Raw genomic sequence first — 22,952 nt, 5'->3', positions numbered from 1 at the left:
TAGAGGCTACAAGTGAAAACACCCGTGTGGTGACGCTTCCCCGCAAGTTAAGGATCAGCACGTGGTCAAAAATATGGCATATAGCCCTCCACTAAGGTGCGCCTGATAGCCCAGATGTTGCTTCCGCGCGTAAAACACCACAAAATAAATTCTTTTGGGTACTTTGAAGCCATCTTCAGTGATGAGAACCTTCCCCCCACCTCACGTAATTCATATGGTATCACACGGCCACCGCAACTTTAGTTAATTTGTACGAACGATAATAAAAACGTATAACAAGAACGCGAAAAGAACAGCGCAGGGAATTAGTCTGCAAGTGCACGACATGAGACAAGGTCTTTCACAAAATTAGGGGGTTTAGAAGTCAACATAGCAAGGTTACAGGAATGGCTTAGATCTTCGAGGTCAACCTAGGCTCTTTCTAGGAGCTAAATGTACAATGTGCATTTGCCACAGGTATACATTGAATTTCTCCGTTGCGCAACTGTCGTTTTGCAATTCATTGACGTTATCTTCTAATTTTAGTTGATACGCACCCAATTCTTAATGCTTTGTCTGTGGTTTTTATGCGAGATTCCAGCTCAGCGATGCCACATAGGTGTCAGGGTTGTACAAACAAACGCAATTATCAGCAGTGATTAAACATCGGCGTGTGCCATGTTTCGCTTCGTATTTTACACGCAGATGCGCAGAGCAGCATGGGAGTCAGTGCATACCCTTGCAAGTAGCATGTATACCTTTGCGTACATGTGGTTGACTGTATATCAGTGCATGCCGGCTGCTTTGCTAGCCTATCATAGCCTTCTTTCTAGTGCCTTTTCCAAGCAGTCGAACGGAAACAGTGGCAAAACGGCTTCTTCCGGCTACTCTAACAAAACAACTGAGTCTGGTTTTGAGCGTAGCTGTGCCCTCCCTGATTCCAATGCAGGGTCGCACATTTGGCAAGAAGATTCTTCGGAACACATGCAACGTGTTGTGTGTTTGAAGTACGGCGGTTCCCCGCACGCGGAGCGAGATTTGCACTCCCTGCTTTGCGAAGACTTATTTGCCTTCAGCCAACTTGTATTAGTCAACAAACGACCCACAACGCACACAGAATGTAAGTGAAGAGAAGGAAGCTAATCCAGTCTGTAAATTCGAAGCAGGGTACTACATAATGCAAATCCAAACCACATTTCGTGCGTTATCGCTTTGCCTTGGCTTTACTAGCCATGGCAGAGTGGCTAGTAGCTACCTACTAGTCAAGTAAAGTTGTACTAGCCAACATGCGTACACCTAGTGAATGCGTTGTGCGTTGTGGCTTTCGAATGAAAAAGGTGAGTCAGACACATGTATTCAGGCTTGATTAAAGGAGATTAGCATGCTAATTATACAGATAGTAAATAACATTTGCCCTGGTTGCAAGTCTGTAGAGCTTGGGTGGACGACAAAGAAAACAAAAACGTACAATTAAACAATAGAGAAAACAGCTGCCGTTGATAAGTATTGTCAGCAGGCTACTCAGTGAAAGAAAGCTTCGCAGCTTCGGAGATTTTGTACTATTCACCATCAATTTGCACTAAATACATAGCAGAAACTGCTGGGCAAATAGCCGGAGCAAGTTTAGGCACAGTAAATAAATATACAATACAGCAGCAAACATGATACCGTTGTGCCGAAAGATATTAGGTAGGTGCGCGCGTATTGTACAGCTGACAGTTCAAACGAAGCAGTAAACGAGCCCAGTTGTCGCTATTTCAACCTACACTTTTGAATCAAACAAAGGCACGCATCCTCGGCCTGGCTTTCAGGCTGTGACTTTTTCCCAAAGTTGTACACGCACGATCATTACGCAGCGTCTTGCGTACCCGACGATTTACGGTGCCTGCTATTCTCTTCTTGTAAGCGTCGTCTCTAAATTTTGGAGCCGCCCTTGAAATCGAGCAATTACAATGGTATCAGAATGCAGCGAGCACAATCACATCACAGTCGGCTTACATCGTTCGCATGTGCTGTACCGTCACTGCTGCAGATACACTTCGAAGGGGAAGCCACAGACGGCGGATTTGCGCTGGACGACATCACCATGTACGACGGGAACTGCGAAAGTATGTGTTTTGGTATTTCGGCATTTGGCCTACAACGTGCCGGGTGTTTTCAAGTAACGTCCAACGAGCATAAAAAGAACCAGGTAGCTCATAGGGCCAATTTGTGCGTTTGAGGCAAAACATTGAACTTCCGCACCTTTCTCTAGTTTTTTTGGTGCCTTGCTGTGGCCGAAGCAAGAAGTCCTCCAGCATAACAGCATAAGCTGACTCACGGCTTATAGCAGCTACGCTCTATCTAAAGGCAACCAAACTGGCCGTACTTGAGGGTTTGTAATTCCAACTTCTGTGAGCCGGCCCCGTTCATACAAGAGAGCCGGATTACGTGCAGCTCCGATGTGCTAATCTTTGAGTGTAACTAATTCTTACTGGGGCACTGACGTATCCTACAAAGTCCAAACGTAATACGTACTTCATTTGCAGGAGTTGGCGCAGCTGTAAATAATTTTGCTTCACTCAAGTATCATAAATCCAACCATATCGGTGCAGCAAGATAGTTTGGCGACTTTTTATACGTGGATCTTGAAATTGAGCGCAATAAACGAGAACAGAATAAAAGTGGGCTACAATCCACGCGGTGAAGGTGGTTGGAAAGCAAAGCTTTAAACGACACCCACAACAATTGCGATTCGACGTCACTTTAATTCACACATGTGGCTCCGCAAAGAGTGAAACCAGAGATTCTGCCAGCCGTTACCTGGAATTCACGGGCGCGGCGTCCCGAACGCAGCAGCAGCGTCGGCCGCGGCCGGGCTGGAGCCGCGAACGCCGTCGCTGTAGCCCAGCCGTGAGTCGGGAGAAAGAAAATGGAAAAGGCGTCTTTCGAAGCGTGAGGCAGCGGAACCTCGCCATCCTGATGTGCTAGCTTGTGGCTACACTACCGCGCGACACAAGCGCAGACACCGAAAAATTTCGGCATGTGAGCTTAGTGATTCCCATTTACACCGATTTAAAGTAGTTTAGTAAGCTTGGGAACTGAGAGAAAGCTGAACGAACTTATAGAATGGCTGTTTATTAGAAGTATTTGCTATTCTTGCGATTTGTAATACCTCTTAAGACACAACCGAATTTGTATTCACACACTTACAAAACGGAGTTCCATTCGGCGCAAGCAGTGCGCAAAAGGTAGCGTTTCTCTAGTGGCCAGATGTCTGTATGTGGTTTGTACGTTTTGGTTTCCCGTCCCGCAAACCAATCCTTAACGGGTGTTTGCCGTACGAACACTTAATTCTGTCGGGTGCCGGTTACCCTGGAGGTGCTGCCGAACAAGTTAATCAAGCCGTGCAAAGGTAGCTCGCAATGGATGCTAAGCTGCGCCAAAACAGGCCCGAAACAACCCTAGCTAAAGCAGACGACAAAGCGGTACCGCCGACGCACCCACCGGTGAACAGGCACCTCCGCGCTGGGAACGCTGGGTAAATTCGCCGTGCCTTTTACAGTGTGCTCCGTAAGTGAAACCCGCCAACACCCCTAACCCCCCGCTCAGCCTCCGTGGCGTGGGGAGTTTATTGGCCCCCACGCCGCTAAAGAACCGTTGGCTGGCGGAGGTAGAGCGCTTTGCTTTAAACTGCCGAATGGGGAGCAACGACTAATGCGGGTCTTTGCACCAACCCGTATTATTCGTTGCTCCCTGCTGCCACTTCCTTCTTGCACTTCGCCGTAACGCACTGCTGTTGACGTTGAATGCAAACATTGGGTTAATTTATAATCGCTGATTCTGCACACAGTAGTACTTACCAGTTTAGAATAAACAGTTATTCGTCCTGTCCCCATTTCAGCTCGACCACCAACGGCGATCCTTCCAGCAGCGCCAACGGACGTCTGAACCTGCCGCTACGTGAACCAGCCACATATAGTGTTATTTCGGCCTTGTTTGATGTTCTTGCAATCGAACAGATGATAGGGGAAAACACTCCCAGGCAACGGATCGTCTTCTTTTGGGGCTCAAAACTTAACGGCTTTCGGCGAAAACAAGCACAGCAGGGACGAAGGATATACAAATACGGTGGAAAGCGGTACAGGCTCTACTGTAACGCACAATCTATGCACTACATTAATGGTGATATAAAAATAAAACCAGTTCCACGCCTGTGAAATTTGCTGAAGCAGCGGAGGACACTTCGACACGCTGGCAGCAACCTCCAGAAGGGGCAGGGGTCGCTCACAACGCGATCGCCCCGTTATGTACGTACCCGAGACTGACCCATAGAGGTCTGGTAGTTTATCAGTACATATATGTGGGGTGATAGTACGCCGCGTGACGGGGCGCACGAGCCAGGATCGCGCACCGGATGGCCGTGCATTTTATTGGGAGCACTTCGGGGTCCGGGGTAACGTTCCGAAAGTGGCGGGCTGGCGGTGGGCGCGCATGGGCGAAGCAGTGCGGCCCGTCGCGATCGTGTACGACAACGTTTCCTTTCACTACGGCAGTGGTATTTGGGGGCTTCGCAACGCTGGCGGCCACCTTCCGCCGAGGCGGCGGTCGCTCACAACGCCATTCGCCGCAGTATATCTGCGTACATTGATAATTACAACGGTGCAATAATACAGGGACGAAAAAGAAACCCGCACAACAACAAAGTGCGGAACTCGCTTGTTCGAACTAGCTAGTTGGAAGTTCGCCATTCTGCTGTGGAGCGTATTTCTTCTTCGTCCCTGTTCTATTGCGCCGCCGTAGTTATCAAGCACAATGGACCAACTCGCCCATATCAAGCTTTTGTTACGTACGTACCCGAAGATCACCCACGGATTTGCGGTAGTTGATTGGTGCATACATGGGGCGGGAGATGGAGGTGCGCCGGGTGCGAAGGTCTTGCACTGTAGCGCCGTTGAGGCGGTGGTCCCATCTGTCGGCCCAGCGGTGTACCTTTGCCTGGTGTACCGCCGTACATTGCCAGCCCCTACACGGTTTCGCTGTTAAAAGTTTCGTACAAAGTTTCTTTTCATCTTTAACACGGCAAATTTATTAAGCGTTCCAGTCGCCTCAAGGCTATAGGTTCAAACTCCTCTTAATTAACCCACCTTTTAGACTTTTAACTTCCAATTATCCAGCATTATTCTCAGAAGTACACGCAGAGCTGACTGTACCCTCACTTTACTTCCGGTTAACCGACAATTTTAATTAAGCGACTTCGAATTATTGGGAGTCGACTGTATGAGGTGTTACTTAATTAAATCAGATGAAATGAACTTAGGAAACCGGAATTATGTAAATAATGTAAGTCGTGTTAGTTACTTAGCAACGCAGCTTTTTCGAGTAATGACGTTCCCAGAGACGTTTCGCTCTCGAGTAATCTCCTGGAGGAGCACCGGATGCACTGTGCATGAATGGCGGTGAATAAAAGCAACCAAAACCAAATTAAATATACCCCTTCTGTGAACATCATTAGAAACGCGCCACAACGTTTCTTTTTTTCCAAGCGCAGAATTGTTATTTTCTTACTCTTTCGCATCGTATCACAATGGACAGCCAAGCTCTACAATCATCTTCCCGAACCAGGAAATCATCGCCTGACTTTCCGGCCTCCAAACTTTTCATCTCTGTCACAACACAGTTACGTACTCAAGAGGAGACTCTACTCATCGAAACCATGTCGGCAGTTTGCCCTAATGCGTCAAAAGGTAAGAAAAATTCTGCCCAGTGCTCTGTGTACGTGCAAAACACCCAACAAAATGTTTTATCTCAGGATAAAACTATGCAACTTTATGTGGTCATTTCCCGTGGCCTTCCCGCCTAAGGCGAACCATAGTGTTTTACGCTGCTCTCACGAAAAAAAAACAGCATCATTGGCAGAGTAAATAGCCAGTCTTGCAAGCATGGCGCATCTTCACTCCGAACCACATCAGCAATTCGAAGTATAGGGACCGGGCAGCTGGACGGGTGGCGCCACCACTCGGCGCTCCCCTCGTCAGTGGAATGAACCGGTGCATTGTACTACACAGCCTTCCGTTGTTTTTGTCGTGTTTGCTTCGGTGCTTTGAATGTTTTGGTGGTGTTGTGAGCGCATATGTGCGGTGAAACAAAGTCTAGACAGATGTGTTGGGTTCTTAGATGCAGTAATGACTACGTAAACTTGTCGGACGCTGCTAAAGTTGGGTATCGGCTGCAATGGCATGAGCGCTTTTTGCAGCGATCTGCGCTTGGCCACGGCCGCTCGATGGAAACTAGGTCCCATCGAGCGGCCGTGGCTTGGCTACACCCGTTCCGAGTACGAATAAAACTACTATTAGTAGTATTATTTTCTTCTTAAATGTACTAACGGCTACGCAAACTTATTGGATGCTTGTAAGGTTGGGAATGGGCTACATTGACACCAGTGCTTTTTGCAGCGCTCTGCACCTGGCTCCGCGCGATCTGAGTAGGAATAAAACTATTAGCAACATTATTATTCGTTTATACCACTTTAAATTATCTTCACTGGTTTCAATGACTACGGTTTCCACGTCAGCCTTACCGCTGGGATACCTCGATACGTATGCTTTAAATAGAAAGGCACCTGCATACGAGATGGATTACGGTGTAACCGTAGAAATGTTGCGGTACTTTACACTTTCTGTAACCATGAGCTTTGTGCCTTCGGTTTTCTTGAGCGACACTGCGACAGCATGGGAGTCTGAAAGCCGAAGTGGAACTCCCACGTTTGTGGTGGTCGTTTTATCAAGTCCCAAGTTATTCACCCACCCAACAGCCCAAGCCACAAACCATCCCTCCTCCTCTTCCCGTTTTACCACCTGCGTGGAATAAAGGGTGGCACCGATAGTTAAAAAATGTGGCAATGTTAACGTCAGCCGGTGTTTTTAATGCTTAAGTATTCTTTAAAGAGTACCTAAATAAATCGTGTAATGCCTTGCGAAGACACCAAAAACGCGCGATTAGTTGCCTCAAATATGGGTGCATCAGCCCGAGTCCTCCAGCACAGAAACATTTCCGACACGCTGGACAAAGTTTAGATTTGGAGAGGGGGGCATGGAAGTTCAAAATTAAACAGCAAAATCATATAGCCCTCCTTCTAATGATTATGATGGTTGAACGCAAAGCTTTCTTCCTGCGAAATCGAATGGGAAATGGTCAAAGTGAAGACGCTACTATCAAAAGACCAAACTGCTTGCTGGTCAAATTCGGCGCTCAACTAGCCCAGAAGGCAACCAAGGAAACCAAGGAGGCAAGGAGGCAGAAGGCAACCAAGGAAACCCAGAAGGCAACCAAGGAAACCCATACGATAGAGCTTTGCGATAAACCCTCATCGTCGTTAGACGAAGGTGTGCATGATTTTTCAAGCGCAGGTGGCAGCTTGTAAACCGACCGCAGCATTCAGTTGTGAAGCTGAGTAAAGGTTTCGGGCACCCTCCTGTCCTGCGTCCTTCAGCCACGCAGGAATTGGTTTTTCAAAAACCATTTACCAACTAGCCAGCAACCATTGAATGCTTCTCCACGACAAGCAATAACGTTCTACTATCATGCTGTATTTATTCTATCAACGATTCCCGATGACTGTAGTAAGAGCATTTCTGTGAAATTAAACACGTTTCAGCCGTAGGTAATGAAGTTACGGAAGCGTCGTCCATCCCAATTTCTGTTTTGAGGTAAATCTTAGAAGACATCCCCCAACTTTGTCTTTCGCTTGTGCACGACGTCGACGCCGTTTCGTCATCTGCCCAAGGCCAGCGCCGCATCATTCCTAGATCGGTTGCACACACCGGCTTTGTGGGAGCATTTAGCTGCAGTATACTCCTCGATACGCGAAACTGCATGCAGGCATAAAAAAATTGCATGAAGCAACGAACTTTCACTTCCAGCTTGACTTCCAGCTTGGCGCATTGAGCGTCGTCTGCTATTTGTAAATACTCAGTATGGGCGTAAATCACACACATGGCATGCCTCGCAACCTTCACATCCACGCTCAAGATTTACCGATCTGAAAAATGCAAGTGGGGTTACGTATGCTTTGCAAGCCGCACCGCAGAAAAACGACAGACAGCCATCCACAGTTACGCTGCGCTGACCTCCACCGGCATTCCACTGACGAGCGGTTCGCCACGGGCGGCGCTGTTCGCTGAAGCGATGGTGGTGCCATACAACGGCCGCCCGGTCCCTATACAACGCGTCAACTTCGAAGCACCTTGCAGATAAGACATTTCGATGTAAAGCGGTGGCTGAATCACAGTAATCCAGGAGGCCACAGATGAAAATGGATTGGTTTCTGCCCAGCCATCACCCTGCGAAAACTGACTCATCATTTTTAGGCCCCATTTTTTCCTCTTATGTTCGAGTTTTTAAGCGACGCTTACATGGCCATAGTATCAAGTACCATTCGATGCCCGCGAACAAAACTCGCCAGGACTAGACAGGTCCCCGTAACCCTATCAAGAAGCCGAGCAATCCTTTGGAAACATGCTCCAAAATAGTTTTCTCTCTCTTTCTGCCTGTTCCAAGTATCCACGTGTTCCTGTAGAGCGAAACGTTCAATGATGCCAGCTGTTCAAAGACGAATGTTCCGGTTCATGGGGCATTACACGCTTTCACTAGAAATTTCGAAAACGTTCGAAACACAGTTTGGACCACACGCCTATAACTCGAACGTGCGCGTTGAGTGGAATTGACCCATAAACGGGGCACCACATGCAAGACCAAAAAAACGCATCCAATCTTACTACTAGAATATGCATCTTGTGTATATTTGTAAACAAAAGGCGCCACATTCAATCCCTTGAAGTCAAATAAAAGTGTGTGCCTATATGCATGCGTTTTGGGAAGCCCATCGTCAACGCTCTATAGAAATAAAATTGAGCCCATATTATGTCCCCAAATTGTATATTACTTTGATGGCGTGTGTGTTAAAAAGACAACTTCACCATCCTTTGCTAAAGCAAGCTGAGAGAAGCACGAAAGCTTTCTCACATCAAAACTGCGTCGAACTTCCGTCAAAGCCTTCGCTGAAAGTGCCGCCAATAGATCGTCAAGACTTCTAAGCCCCAAATCGCAAAAGAAGTGTGAATCTCTGAGGAAGATTTATCACGTATAAGTAACTGCACCTACGAACGAGCTACATGTACAAAGATACGTGGTGATGAGATAAAGATATATACTCCTTCTTCATGATCAGTGCGTGTATTGTCTTCTCTAGAACTCTACCGGTTTCGCGATTTTCAAACAACCGTTTTACCAAAACGGAAGCCTGGTGTCACGCACGCGCCGTGTGTCTAGAGATCTTACCAGATATTTTTGTCTATGGGGAAGAGCATTACTTTTTTGAAAGGACGCCATCGTTGCCACTAAGAAAGCCTTCGTTGTAAAAACGCGCACTAAACGGAAGTTAACTCAAAAGAAAACTGCAAACTGCTGTATACGTGAGAGCAGAGTTAATCGTCCCCCCTGCGTGCTCGACCCAGCCGGGCAAGGCGATGACTCTGGTGATCTGACGGGGAGTAAGAAATTACTGAGTTTGCTCCGCTTACGGGGCTCAACCGGGGACCACTAGTGAACTTGATCACACACTGACCATAACGCATCACCCCTTTTTAAGTTTATTCTCTGTTACGTTTAAGCGTCTCCTGTTGGAACTTGGTTCTTGGAGGAAAAAGAAGTGACATTGAATGCTAGAGCTGGGCCTGCGCTGCATGACTAGAATATGGGCCCGGCTCCTGCACTTCGTCGTTACCTCTTCTTGTTCGGTCATGGACGCCGACTGAGGGTGCTCTGGGAGACGCTCAATAAAGCCGCCTGTTGACCTTGAAGGGCGCCGTCTTCTTGTCAAGCGTGGTGCTCAAATCCATGGGAACGACGAACCAGCGACGGCATCCACATCACCGAAAGGTGGATGACCGTTTCAAGGCCACCGCAACCGTGCCAGCGAGTCCTTCCGAACACTTCGGCCGGCACCATCACGGATCAGCTGAAAAGCAAGCGAAAGTCGCAACGCTCTCTACTAACAAAGCTGATTTCTGAAACCGAGGCTGCGTTGGACCGAGACGGGGTGGGTCTGAAAGACTACATTACCTTCCATGACCGCGTTAGTGCGATGTCTACCGAGCTGAAGCAGACCGACGGCGACATCGAGCCTCATTTGACGGGACAAGATATGGAGCAAGAATATCTTCGCACCGCAGGTTACAACGACAAAACCGTCACGTGTTTGTCTAAGCTAAGCCAACGCATAAACGAGTTGATAGCCGCAGCCGCTGTATGTTCGGCCGCCTCGACAGAACCAGTTCCGCCGCTTGGGGCCAGCCACCGTATCAAGCTTCCACGCATCGACTTACCAAAAGCTGATGGCCGTCCGCGCAACTGGAACCCATTCTGGGAGCAATTTGAGTCTACTATACACAACAATCCGACGCTTACCGACAGCGATAAGTTCGCGTACCTCAAGTCGTCGCTTATATAGGAGCCGCATCGGCTGCCATAGCAGGCCTTACCGCAACGTCTCGATCTGTCTCGCAACGTCGACAGATTGGCGAAGGCGGACCTGATCGTGCAAGATCAAATCGAGAACCTTATTGATCTGCAGCCCGTCCGCTCATCGGAGGACGCCCGGGGTCTGCGTCGTCTCTACGACACACTTCAGACACATATCCGTGGATTAAAGGCCTTACGTCGCAGAGGACTCTTTTTCTACTGTGCTCCGCCCCTTGATGTTTCGGCGACTTCCAAAAGACCTCATTTTGGAGTTTAATCGGCGCTCGGACCACCAGGACAACGCAGCTACTTCTGGTGAGGCAACTGCTTCTAATCCTGTGATTATGGCTCCTCTACTTGATTTCCTCAAAGCAGAGGTAGAGTCGAGAGAACGCACGGATGGTTGCTTGCGTGCGAACGAACCAAAACTTCCGGGTAGTAGCGAAGGACCTCAAAATATGTCGAAGAGTTTTCGACCTTCCAAAACTCGAGAATCAGCTTCAGTGACATAAGGAATTCGCGAAACATTTCCTTGTTTCTTCTGGAAATCAAAGGATCACTGTACGCACAGGTGCGACACTCCCATTACAGTCTGGGAAAAGAAGGCAATGCTTAAGCAAGACGGTCGATGTTTCCGCTGCACAGCCAGGAATCATATGGCCCGAACCTGCAGGAAAAAGGTCAACTGCACCAAATGCCACTGCCGGCATGCCTCGACGATGTGCGAGCCCGAAGTAACTTCCAGTTCACGACATCAAGGACCGCAGGCTTCTCCCTTTGAAATAAAAACGGCCGCATCGCCAACTGCCGCCAGAAGGAAAACCGTTTACTTGCAAACTGCCGTGGTACACGCGTCTTCACAGAGGAAAGAAATTATGGCACGAATCCTATTTGACGGGGGCAGCCAACGAACCTTTGTTACGGCTGGATTAGCCAGAAGATTAGCCTGCCCCACAGTTGACCGTGAAAAGCTTTCCGTGGGTTTCTTCGGTGGACACGGCAAACCAAAGACATTCCGTAGAGTTGAGATTTGTCTGCGTGGAATCAAGAAAGGCCGTCCTTTTAAGATCGACGCCCTTGTTACAGAACAAATCTGTGACAGGCCTATTCCTGTACTTACCGAAAATGCCTTGAAAGAGCTACGCGAATGTGGTTGCACTCTAGCAGCGATGGATTTACACACCCGTAATGCGGTTCCAGATGAAATCCATATCCTCGTCGACACTGAGCATTAGTGGGACTTTATCACAGGCTGTACAAAGACCTTCAGAAATGGCCTGAAAGCTGTCGAGACAGTTTTTGGGTGGACTCTATACGGACCTACTTCTGAGTCAACAGCCGCAGCACTTTGTTCACAAACCGTAGTACTGAAATCTCATGCGGCCACCACCGAACGTTTCCTCGAATGGTTCTGGCACCTTGATACCATCGAGATTGCTCGGAGGTGTGTGAGCAACCGGAAGACGAGGCAACACTGGCTTAGTTCAACACCTCTATAGGGAAAATCAATGGTCGGTACGAAGTACGACTTCCCTGGAAGCCATCAGTCGAGCTGGGCAATAACAAAGCGAACGCTGAACGACGGCTGACTCAACTTGTTCGAAGGCTTCGATAAAATTTCGACCTCTTGTGTGCGTATCCCACAGCGATCTCGAAATACGCTAACGATGACATGGCTGAGAGGGTGGCTATAGACAGCACTGAAGGCCCAGTTTATTACATGCCTCACCACGCAGTCATCAGGGAGGAGCGGACAACGAAGACTCGCGTTGTGTTTGCCGCATCGGTGCACGCACGTGGACATGTATCTCTAAACGAAAGCCCCTACAGCGGTCCCAGCCTGAATGCAGACCTATTAGGTGTGCTCCTGAAGTTTCGAACGCACCGTATAGCATTGGTGGCAGACATAGAAAAGGCTTTTTTGCAAATCGGCGTTCACAAATGTGACAGAGTCGCTCTGCGTTACCTCCGGTTCGAAAGAGCGCCTGTTCAAAACGAACGCCTACCGAGAGTAAGGGAGTGGCGAATGAAACGGTGCCCTTTGGTACTACTTCAAGTCCGTTCTTATTTGCCGCCACAATTAACTACCACCTGCACAAAATGTCATCACAGCTTCCTGACACCGTTGCACGGTTAGAATGCTGCATTTTCGTGGATGACATTTTAACACGAGCCGAAACCATTTCCGAGGCACTGCAACTTTCCACCCAAGCTACAACACTCTTCGCAACCGCTTTAATGAAATCGCACAAGTGGGCATCAAATGACAAAACTATCCTCGAAAACCTTCAACAAAAGCGAACCTGCGAAGAGCTTCCCCTCGGACAAGCTCTCGGATTAATCAAGGTTCTCGGCTTGGTTTGGCGTGCAGACACTGATGAACTGGCCTTTTCCCCTGAAAGCGTGACCGATTTCGTTCAGCGTCGCAACGACATCAAGCGTTTCGCGCTACATGCAACGAGCAGGTTGTATGACCCGCTGGGATTTCTGCCACCTTTTACCATAAGAGCCAAACTCTGTTTCCAACGAATTTGGAAATTGAAAACGGATTGGGACACAGCGGTACCACGAGAAATATTGTCAGAGTGGCAGAATTGGTGCAACGAGCTTCCCGCATTGAGCACAATCGTGGTTCCACGGTTTTACCGACACAATCTTTTACCACGAAGCATAGGAGGAGCTCTTCATTTATTCGCAGATGCCAGCGCTCTAGCTTATGAATCCGAAGCGTACTTGTGTAGTTTCGACCAGCATGGACCAGCATGGACCAGCATAGACCAGCATGGACCAGCATCTTACTCAACACTCCTGCTCAGCAAGTCTCGGATCGCTCCTATCAAGGAGATAAGCCTGGCGAGATTGGAGCTGCTGGCTTGTCTTGTGGCCGAACGACTCTATGTGTTTATAAAGACTCACTTTCCTGCGCCTTCAGTGACGTACATTTATGGACTGACTCCATGATTGCGCTTCACTTCATAAAGGGAGATGTAAACCGATGGAAACAATTCGCGCGAAACTGAGTCACCAAAATTAACGCCAAGACCAAAACAGACTGGTGGGCACATTGCCCAGGAAAGGAGAACCCGCCCGATATGGTGACGCGATGCATCACGTCACAACAGCTAATGTCATCGGACTTATGGTTGCATAGACGCCAGTGGTTAAAAGGTACCGAAGAATGGCCGCCACAACCAATGTGCGATACAGACTTCACGACCGAAGCCGAAAGGGAAGCGGTTTTCAACGATGCACTAAAAGCACTCGTGCCTACATCTCAGACACACCCGCCGGTCATCGAAATAGCACGTTTCAGTTCCATTGTTCGTTTAATCAGAACGACGGCATGGACTCTCCGCTTTCTCGACAAGCTACGTCACAAAAGCTTGCTGAAACGACCCCTTACTCCAAAGGAGTTCGATAACGCGGAGAAGTTCTGGCTTAGAACCGTTCAAGCAGAAGCTTTCCACGACAGCATCATAGCGGTACAGATAGGAGAATTGCCACCTCGAGCTTCTCCCCTTCGAAACACTACCATTTTTCTCGATGACAAGGCTCTTCTACGTGTATCTGGAAGAATACACCACAGTCAGCGGTTGTATTCGTAGAGCCATCCCATTATTTTGCCGAAGCAACCCTTCTACTCTAAGCTTCTTGTGCAGAAACATCATCGTAAGCTTCTATACGTCGGTGTGAGAGACACGCTCCTAGACCTTCGACAGCGGTACTGGATTCTTCAGGGACGACAGCTTGTGAAGAAAGTTATTTCTGAATGTACTGTTTGTCGACGGCACCATGCAAAACCCATGGAGGAAGTGGTTCCCCCTTTGCCAAAGGACAGAATGACAGAAACCGACCCGTTTACCGTTGTCGGAATTGACTTCACGGTACCGTTGTTTGTACGCACGGCACGCAAGTTCACAAAGGTGTACCTGGTGCTGTTTACTTGCGCTGTAATCAGGGCTATACATCTCGAACTCATAGACGACCAGACAGCTTCATCCTTCTTGAATGCGTTTCGTCGCTTTGTTTCACGTACAGGTTTTCCCTCTGTGGTGTACACCGATAACGCCCTCACCTTCAAACGCAGCAAAAAGGAAGTCACACAACTTTGGAGACAATTAGCGATCCACAAGTGAAAAACGCCTTTGCAAACCGCAAAATTGAAGGGAAATTCATCTTGATGCGGGCGCCGTGGTGGGGTGGAGTTTAGGAGCGCCTCATCCGTCCGTTGAAGCTAGCACTGAAAAAGACTCTGGGACAACAATGTGTGACAAGAGATGAACTTGTTCCTGTCCTCATGGAAGGGAGGCCGTTATAAACTCCAGGCCACTCACATACGTTTTCAACAATATCCAGGAATCCCAGCCACTAACTCCAGCCCACTTTATAACAGGGAACCGGCTTACCTCTGTTTTTGCCCAACATCATCAGGACTCTGTCGTTTCCAACATCCGCATCGTCATAACCTGTGAGCAAAAAGGCAAGATCTCCTGGAAACCTTCTGGCGAAGATGGGCAACCGAGTACCTGCTGGAGCTGTCGTCTCGTCCCGTCAAGTCCACAGCAGCTGTCAGAGAAGGAGACATCGTATTACTCGAGTATCCTCTCACGCCTCGCCAAACGTGGAGACTGGCGCGCATCACAGATCTTCACGTTTGACGCGACGGAAAGATTAGAGCCTGCTCCGTCAAACTCCCTGATGAATCACAGTTACAGCGTTCCATTCGGATGCTGTACCCCTTAGAAGTGCGGTCTGAGGAAAACTCATATACCCCGCCCTGTCAATTTCGTGGGGGGCAGGTTGTTGGAACTTTCGGAAAAAGAAGTGACATTGAATGGTGGCGCTGGGCCTGCACGGCATGCTTGGGGCATGGGCCCAGCTCGTACACGTCGTCTTCACTTCTTCATGTTTGGTCATAAACGCGGACTGAGGCTGGTCTGGGAGACGCTCAATAAAGCCGCCTGTTGTACTTGAAGGGCGCCGTATTCTAGTCATCTCCTTTTTTTCGGCTGCAAGAGCAACAGCGATACCAGACCGCATTGCGGACCTCGTATTAAGGCATTCCGTTAGCCCTAGCAATTGATGACTGAGCGCTTACACGGGCGATTTGTTTAACCTGGGTACTATAAATGATCATTTAGAGAATAGTTGTGAAAGTAGTTAGGCATCTCCAGTGTTTTTTCATCAACTCAAGTGCAGTAGACAAGAAATTGTATACTGAAGAAGCATACAAGTATTTTAAGACAGAAGTAATGAGAAACGTTGTGCTTCTTGAAAACGCAACTTTTCTATTGCTCTTAGGCTTTTTAGTGCTATAAAGCCACAATGTTTATCGTTTACCTCCAGCCAGTGAGTGATTACCCGAACACCCGAGTACCCAAAAGCCCAGCAACAGACACACCACCAGACGCGGGAAAGATAAATGTAGCAGAGTTGCTTTGTTTTATTTAGACTCTTCGGCAGCGTAGTGAGAGCTTCTCACCCCAAGTTTACCTGCTTGGGGGGGGGGGCGGGCTTTTGCGAGACAGAACTTGAAACGCTGCAAAAAGTGCTGTGCAATTTTCGGATGCACACCGGGGAAAAGGGGAGAGCGCCTCCAGGGTTTCGACTTGGGCGCAAAGCGAGGCAACAAGTCGAACAGGGTGCATCATTAGGATTACACATGGCTTTGCCAAGATAAAACGAAGTCAGTTCCGCCGCTGCCTGGCTTCTTTTTGTAGCTAATCAAGCTGCGGGAATTGTTTTCTAGCTTGGTCGGACGTACACTCGAGCACGGTGCCTTCGAATTCCGATTGAGTGGTTTCTCGCATGGTAAGCGAGCAATACGCGCCACCGGCAGTTTCTCCATAAGGCCTCTTTACGGAAGAAAAATGGCGGGTTCTTTGTTTTTGGCGTGCGGTGACCACCGTTTTCATATTTTCTTTTTACAGAGAAATCTGCAGTGTTGGAAGCAAAGCGGAGGAAAACTGCGTCATTTCAAGCCATATTTCATGAGCAGTACACGCGTTGGAACTTAATCCCTTCTGGAAGAGATTCCTATGTTTCGCATCTGTAACAACGAACTGTTTTGGAATTTTAGCATCTTCAGGAACGACAATATAGAGCGGCGGCTGCTATCATAGTCTACTCCCGTTGATACGAAGTCCACGGGGTCAAGAAAAGCAATGGAATCAACCGAAATTCCAGAACAAAAAGCACAAGAATACCGCTGTTATTAGCCGGAAGCACATATGCTTTCTTAATTTCGTCCAGAATCTTGACTTTCGTCGTCTATTGCGTGCCTTGATAGCCAAGACGTGTGGCTCAAATGTAAACATGAAGCGTCAACCGCAGATATTGCTCACAGGGCGCCATGCGCAACAAAAACTGTTGAGGACATCAAAAGAGAGAGATGCATACAGTGGTCCCGCTCTTAACTGGTCCTCCGCTTTATCAACTCAGTTCCGCCTCAGTTGGCGATTGCGCCGACACCAGTACAGAACATGGAGCTGTATATGCGCTAGAAGTTATTGAAGTTTACAGAGAAATGTCGGTCACTTCGATGCTTGGTATTCAGAAAAACTTCGAATTAGGCGATATATATTGAGCTTTAGCTTTGAATTATCGAGCAATTTTTAGATGCAAAGCATCTCTTAGTCGACCCTCCGTCGTCCGTCGTCCGCACCTCTCCTTCTCGTCCCCCTCTCCACGCCAGCTGTGATAACGCCGCTCTCCTCCTCGCCGCTCGGCTCGTCTCGTGCCTGCTCAGGAAGACACCGGCAACACTGTCGCTCCAGGAGCCCTTAAAGGGCAAGCCTGCTCGTCTCGTGCCGGCCCAGGAACACACCGGCGACACTGTCCCTCCAGGAGCCATCTCATGGTCGGGGCTATGTTCCTCCCTTCTTGTTGCCCCATCCACACCCCCATAGCGCATGCGCATCTCTCCTCCATTCTCCTCTCCTCCAGCTGTATAAATGCAGGTGCGCGCGCTGCGCGGCGTTCAGTCTGCTCCGAGACACCGCCTGCACCGGTTCTGCTCCGGTGTGGAACCTACACGGCACCCCCATGCTTTGCATCACCACATAGTTCCCTTAGGGGAGATTGTGTAATTTTTTTCCCTTCAATTTCTTGTAAGCTTGCCGGGACAAGGTCATCCCTTGCAATTCTGATTAAGCGACTTCGAATTATCGATAGTAGACTGCATTTATTCTTAGTCACCTTTCAGCGCACGCTAGCGCTACGCGGTTTCCTATGATGTGCTCTGCATAGCTGTATCAGTGTGAAATGACGTCCCAGAAGGCACTGGAAATTTCAAAGAAAAAAATCCTGTCATCTCCAGGAAGTGAATGATGATGAGAGGGGCGAAGCTAAAATGCTTATTGGTAAAACCGTGAAACATTCGCCCACACATCATATAAAGACTCGACACGTTGTTATAGGTCTTCTTGACGGCGCGCACCATATGAATAAGTGAAGGACATAAGGCGCGTTCGTAGCCAGGCTCGCGTCTCGGTTTGTAGCGCAGTGGAAAGAGCGCCACGTATCTCCCGCCGCGGCCAAAAAGTTGTGGGATCGAAACCGGGCGCCGCCGCGGCACTGGCACTCGACACGTTGTTATAGGTCTTCGTGACGGCGCGCGCCATCTGAATGAGTGAAGGACATAAGGCGCGTTAGTAGCCATGCTGGCGTCTCGGTTTTTAGCGCAGTAGGAAGAGCACCACGTACTTCCCGCCGGGGCCAGAGAGTCGTGGAATCGAAACCGGGCGCCGCCGCGTCAAGGCCACCACTCCTCGCTCGCAAAGCTTGAGATTTCCCACCGCTCCGTTGACAAGCCCGTCGGCGACGTCGATATTTGTGCTGATCATGGAGGGCTCGTTTGAGACGATGAGAATCTCCATGGGTAAGTTGGCAAATTCGGTGTGTGACATTTTAGCCACCTTGGCCGTCGCAGAGTGTCTTGTGTCGCGTACCCCTGGTACGTGTCTTGAGCTCGCAGACGACGAACAACAACCGCTTCTTCTTCCTCTCCTCCTTGTTGGGTAGCAACGAACGCGTTGAACGTTTTCACCTCTTCGTCCAATCTTTGGTTGGCCAATCCCTAGGGGCATCGTGCCACAATCATCATCAGTGGTATGTACACGGCGCTACAAGGGACGGGACAGGGCCCGAGCAAGAGGAGCTTCGCCCCTAAAATATGCGAAGTGGTTGGCCATCCAGACACCGGAGTACACACTTAATTGCAATTACAGCAGCTTCCCACACATGTAGGCACGTGGCTTACGTCACATCTTGAATCCAACATAACCATAATCACATTCGCCCCCTCAGCTCATTCGGAACCAAACTCCCGTACGGGAGCCAAAAAATCCCGCCATCGCCACGAAGTGAATGATGATGAGAGGGGCGAAGCTAAAATGCATATCGGTGAAACCGTGAAACTTCATGAAATGAAACTATTTGAGTTTTCATTTTAACCAAACGCACTAAAATCCTCATCCACAATATGCGCCATTGGTGTACACTATGTCGGGCGTATAACCGTCGCGTTGTGAAGATTACGGTGCTGTCGGCTGGTTTTAACTGCAGTGAGCCTGTCTCCGAGTGCAGTGCGTAATGGTTGTATTCCCTTGCATGTTGTTCTGTGGCGTATGTTTGTTGGTTCTACCGTGACGTGGGAGTAGACCTGTGCGGCTGGAATGTTGCTGGTGACTGGCAGGCTGTTAGTTATTTGGTTGGTGGCCCAAGCTCCGATCCGAAGGCCCGAGCGCGGGCGAATAATTATCTTGTAGTCTGTGGCAGGCAGTCGGAGAACAGGCGGTGCACGGGAAACGGCCGGGGGAACGCTGCGTTCATTGCTTACGTGAGGCGTACTCGGAGGGTGGTGGTTCTTGAGGGCTGGTCTTTGGTGTTGTACTTGTCTCCAAGGGTCGTCGCGTGGCAACGACCGTCCGCTGAGGGGGTCAAATGCTGGTGCGTTGGATGCTGGTGCCATAGTGCTTGAAGAGGGCTGCATACGAGGAGCTAGATGTGCTGCCGGCGCAGCTGCCGGGAGCCTAGCGTGTGCCAAGAGCGCGACGCAGATGGGGCTTGCGAGGTAAGCCTGATAGGCTTAGCGAAGTGAGCGGCGTGTTCCGATTTCAAAGGGTGATTGCTGACCAGTGGAAGTACGGATCCTGTTGTGAGTGGTGTACAGGTGATGCGCGTGATGTGGCGATGCTCGTGGCACAGGTTTTTACCGGGTTAACTGGAAATTACCGGTCAATATAGCAATCGAGGCGCTGGCCGAAGGTGAGCATGTATACATGACGCGGCACCCTAGCGGCCAGTAAAATGAAATAAAATAAAATAAAAAAATGTTTTCGAGGTTTGTTTACGGGATCGGCAGTGTTATATTCTTTGTACGATAAATATTTTCGTGCTTGGACTGCTCCGAATAAAAGTTTATACTCTCTCTCCCTCCATCCAAACCTGCATTACCAAGCCTTTAGAGTAATTTTTGAGTTGAAGATTCCCTACTGTTCACCAACACATAAAGAATAATACGCGGCAAAAACTCACCCCGAGTACCTTTTCGGATGGCGGCATTTTGTCAGCAGTACTACTTCGCCGACGAAAGCCACATACGCCTGCCTCCAAATATTTCGCACGCTCTCATACAACTCAGAAAGAGGGTGAAACTCAAGCACAAACGCGAAAGGGCTGAATGAAGACAAATGCCATCGCTACGGTGACAGCCCACATTCTTTCCGCCCACTCAAGCGCGTGAAATAAACGTCTAGCCGCCTGTACAAGTGACAGCACAACGTTTTCAACAAGTGAGCCAGGTAATAAAGCTTGCGTCAAAATATGCTTTTTCTTTATCGAGAGTATTTTTAAGAGGGCTCTCCGAAGCCGCTCTAATACATCGTGAGCCAACCCATTTACAAGGCGAAGTTCTCTGGCCTGTATCGACATCACGTTACAGCGTTCTTAAGGCGGGCTCACGGCTCATAGTGTCAACGCTATTCCCTGCTGCTCTCTAAAAAGGGCAAATTGTATGTTCTATAAAAAAAAGTAAGTAGAAAAGGTTAGACTCATCAGGGTTCGTTTCTTTTGCTGTTGATAAACGTTTATTGAAGAGGAGATTAGGGCGCATAGGAGAGGGAAACATCAATGCAATTTTATCAACAGCATTTCACACAGATACGTGAGACTCCGTAAGTACCGCTGCCGTCGGAAGGGACATAATAAAAAATCAGTTGCCGTACCACGACGACAAATTATGTTGATGTCAAGTGCGAGATTTAAATACACTCTGCAGAAATGGAGAAAATTGTTTTTTTATTGCGAAATCCTTTTTCCGCCACAAGTGTTCAGTGGGTGTCTTTTATAGCCAGATTGTCTATTAGTAGCCAATACGCTTGGTTATTTTACTGGGTTCAGGTTTTCGTTTTTCTTTTGGCTTATAATGTACATACGCACTGTTGGCGCGAATAAACGCATTTACTTCACTAATTCCGCGTTTATCTGCAAATGCGAGGCGTAATGCCCGAATAATGCTTTCTTTGCAGTGTTGTTATTTGTATTACAATGTTTTTTGGGGCTTTTTATTTTTGTCTGGAACCTGTGAGAGTGGTGTAGTAGATATGTTTATTGCATGAACTCCTCTGGAAGATTTTGTATTTTGTTGCAATCCGGGTTTTTTTATTTTGCTTTGAATAATTAGTTTTGTTTACGCAAATAAAATGGTAAAACGTTGAAAGTTGTGCTTTAATCAAAAGTATCCTGAGAGAGAGAGACAACCTTTAATAGAAAAGGATGACCACTGGTCACGATGGGGGAAAGGAATGGGGAGGGAGGGTAAGAGAAAATAAAGAAATGCTGGTCGTCCTCAGTAGACTCAATAACTGGGCCAGTTCTTGGAACCTGCAATTCATGTGCCAGTTAATGGTGATCGCAATAGGGTTTGTGCACGTTCACCAGTTCGTTCGGGGGAGGACCCGTTCAAACAACCCGTGCCAGACCGCTTTTAATTGAATAAACTGCTATTTCATGTAATAGTTGTGCATCAGTTTGTTGTGGATCGAAATGGGGTTGGGGTGATTTGAATGTACGGTGCGTGGCGAATGCTGGGCACCACCTATGTAATTGGAATAAAACATTGCAAACTTCTGATTTAATAAAACTTCCCTTTGTAATTGGAATGTGGTCTTCTTAAGGTGCATAACTGATAATTAAGAAAATGTCAAGCAGTTTGCCATTTCGTGCCCATAGTGAACCGAAATATAGTGGCATGTAAAAGAACGAACGTTCTCCTAGAGCTCTTTCTCTTGTGCTAAAAATTCATTCATATGGGTTAGGGGATAAATAGTCAGGTACAAAGTGACAATAATATTCACAAAAAGGGCCAAATGATGTACAATGGGCGAATGCTGATTTACTTAATGTATCCCTAAAACAAGAGGTGTTTGAAAACTGAAAGCAGAGGTGAAAGAATATATTGCAGTATATAGAAAATGAGACAATTTGGAATACGTAAATTTATGGAGCCTGAAGATCTTTCCGGCGCCATTTTTACAGTGTTATACATGCTTGACGCGCAGAATAGTTATTTATTTTCCCATTGTTATTTTTCGTTTCCGATGCTGATATTATCGCCCGTTGTTCGCGATGGTGAAACTAGTTACACATTGTTGAGTGGGACTGACCCGCCACGAATTACGTCACACTTTACTTACAGAGACTGCCGAAAATTCGAGATTTTGCAGTATTTTCTGATCGCCGCCAACAACAGACCCCTCGTACCCAACGGAACAATCTTGCGGATGACTCGTCCTTTCTCTGTGAAGAACAACTCTCAGCCCAGGTAGCGTGACATGTGGCCACGAAGGAGTTCAAAACCTGACGCCGCGTAGCAACCAGCAGATGCACGATGGGTAAGGTGATAATAAAAATGGGAGGGAAGGATACAGCGTGTATGTTGCTATTCCGCCTACAATGTTGTCTTCCGGGGGCTGCGCTCTACTGGGCAAGAATTAGCATCGGCAACCTGTTCAATATTTACTTTTGGAAGCTACAGAGCTACAGCTAAATAGGGGGACGGAGAAAACTGGATCAACCGCGCCAGTGGTCTATTACTCCCACGACTTTCGCGTTCCCGCGCCAGTATCGCTAATGCCGCGGGCCGACCGGAGCCGCTGATCAGTCGAACCGTCCAATACAACCATTGGTGCGTTAAGGGTGTGGTAGAACACTGCGGAATGGAGCGGAAGGACCCCGCGTGCTTTTTCGCTGCTAGCCGAACGTATTTCAGCAGCTGGCAGCCGTAGTAATCGTTTGCAGCGAAGCCAGGGCTGCAGATCTTTCGGGTGATTACCGTTTCACGCACGTACCGATCGCGACAGCTGGGGAGCAAGAGACCCGATTTTTTTTTCCAAATCGTGGGAATGGAAGGATGTTGAAAGAAGGCAGCAAAGTTTAACTGGCTAGTGCCTCGTTTGCTACCCTGCACGTGG

At 48.3% G+C, this 22,952-nt stretch overlaps 1 protein-coding gene across 1 annotated transcript in view; it reads left to right on the top strand.

Annotated features, from left to right (window-relative positions):
* LOC144162580 (MAM and LDL-receptor class A domain-containing protein 1-like) overlaps positions 1-5,435 on the top strand; it is a 145,595-nt gene extending 140,160 nt beyond the window's left edge. The window contains exons 18-19 of the mRNA XM_077693173.1: positions 2,012-2,087; positions 3,863-5,435. Coding sequence (XP_077549299.1) covers positions 2,012-2,087; positions 3,863-3,909 — 123 coding nt within the window. The 3' untranslated portion in view covers positions 3,910-5,435. The remainder of the gene's footprint in view (positions 1-2,011; positions 2,088-3,862) is intronic.
* The last annotated feature ends 17,517 nt before the right edge of the window (positions 5,436-22,952 follow it).

The sequence above is a fragment of the Haemaphysalis longicornis genome, unplaced genomic scaffold, assembly GCF_048455015.1.
Source record: "Haemaphysalis longicornis isolate Haplotype H1 unplaced genomic scaffold, Haemaphysalis longicornis Haplotype H1 scaffold_12, whole genome shotgun sequence".
In the NCBI taxonomy this organism is placed as follows: domain Eukaryota; kingdom Metazoa; phylum Arthropoda; class Arachnida; order Ixodida; family Ixodidae; genus Haemaphysalis; species Haemaphysalis longicornis.
This window is presented reverse-complemented; position numbering and strand designations above follow the sequence as displayed.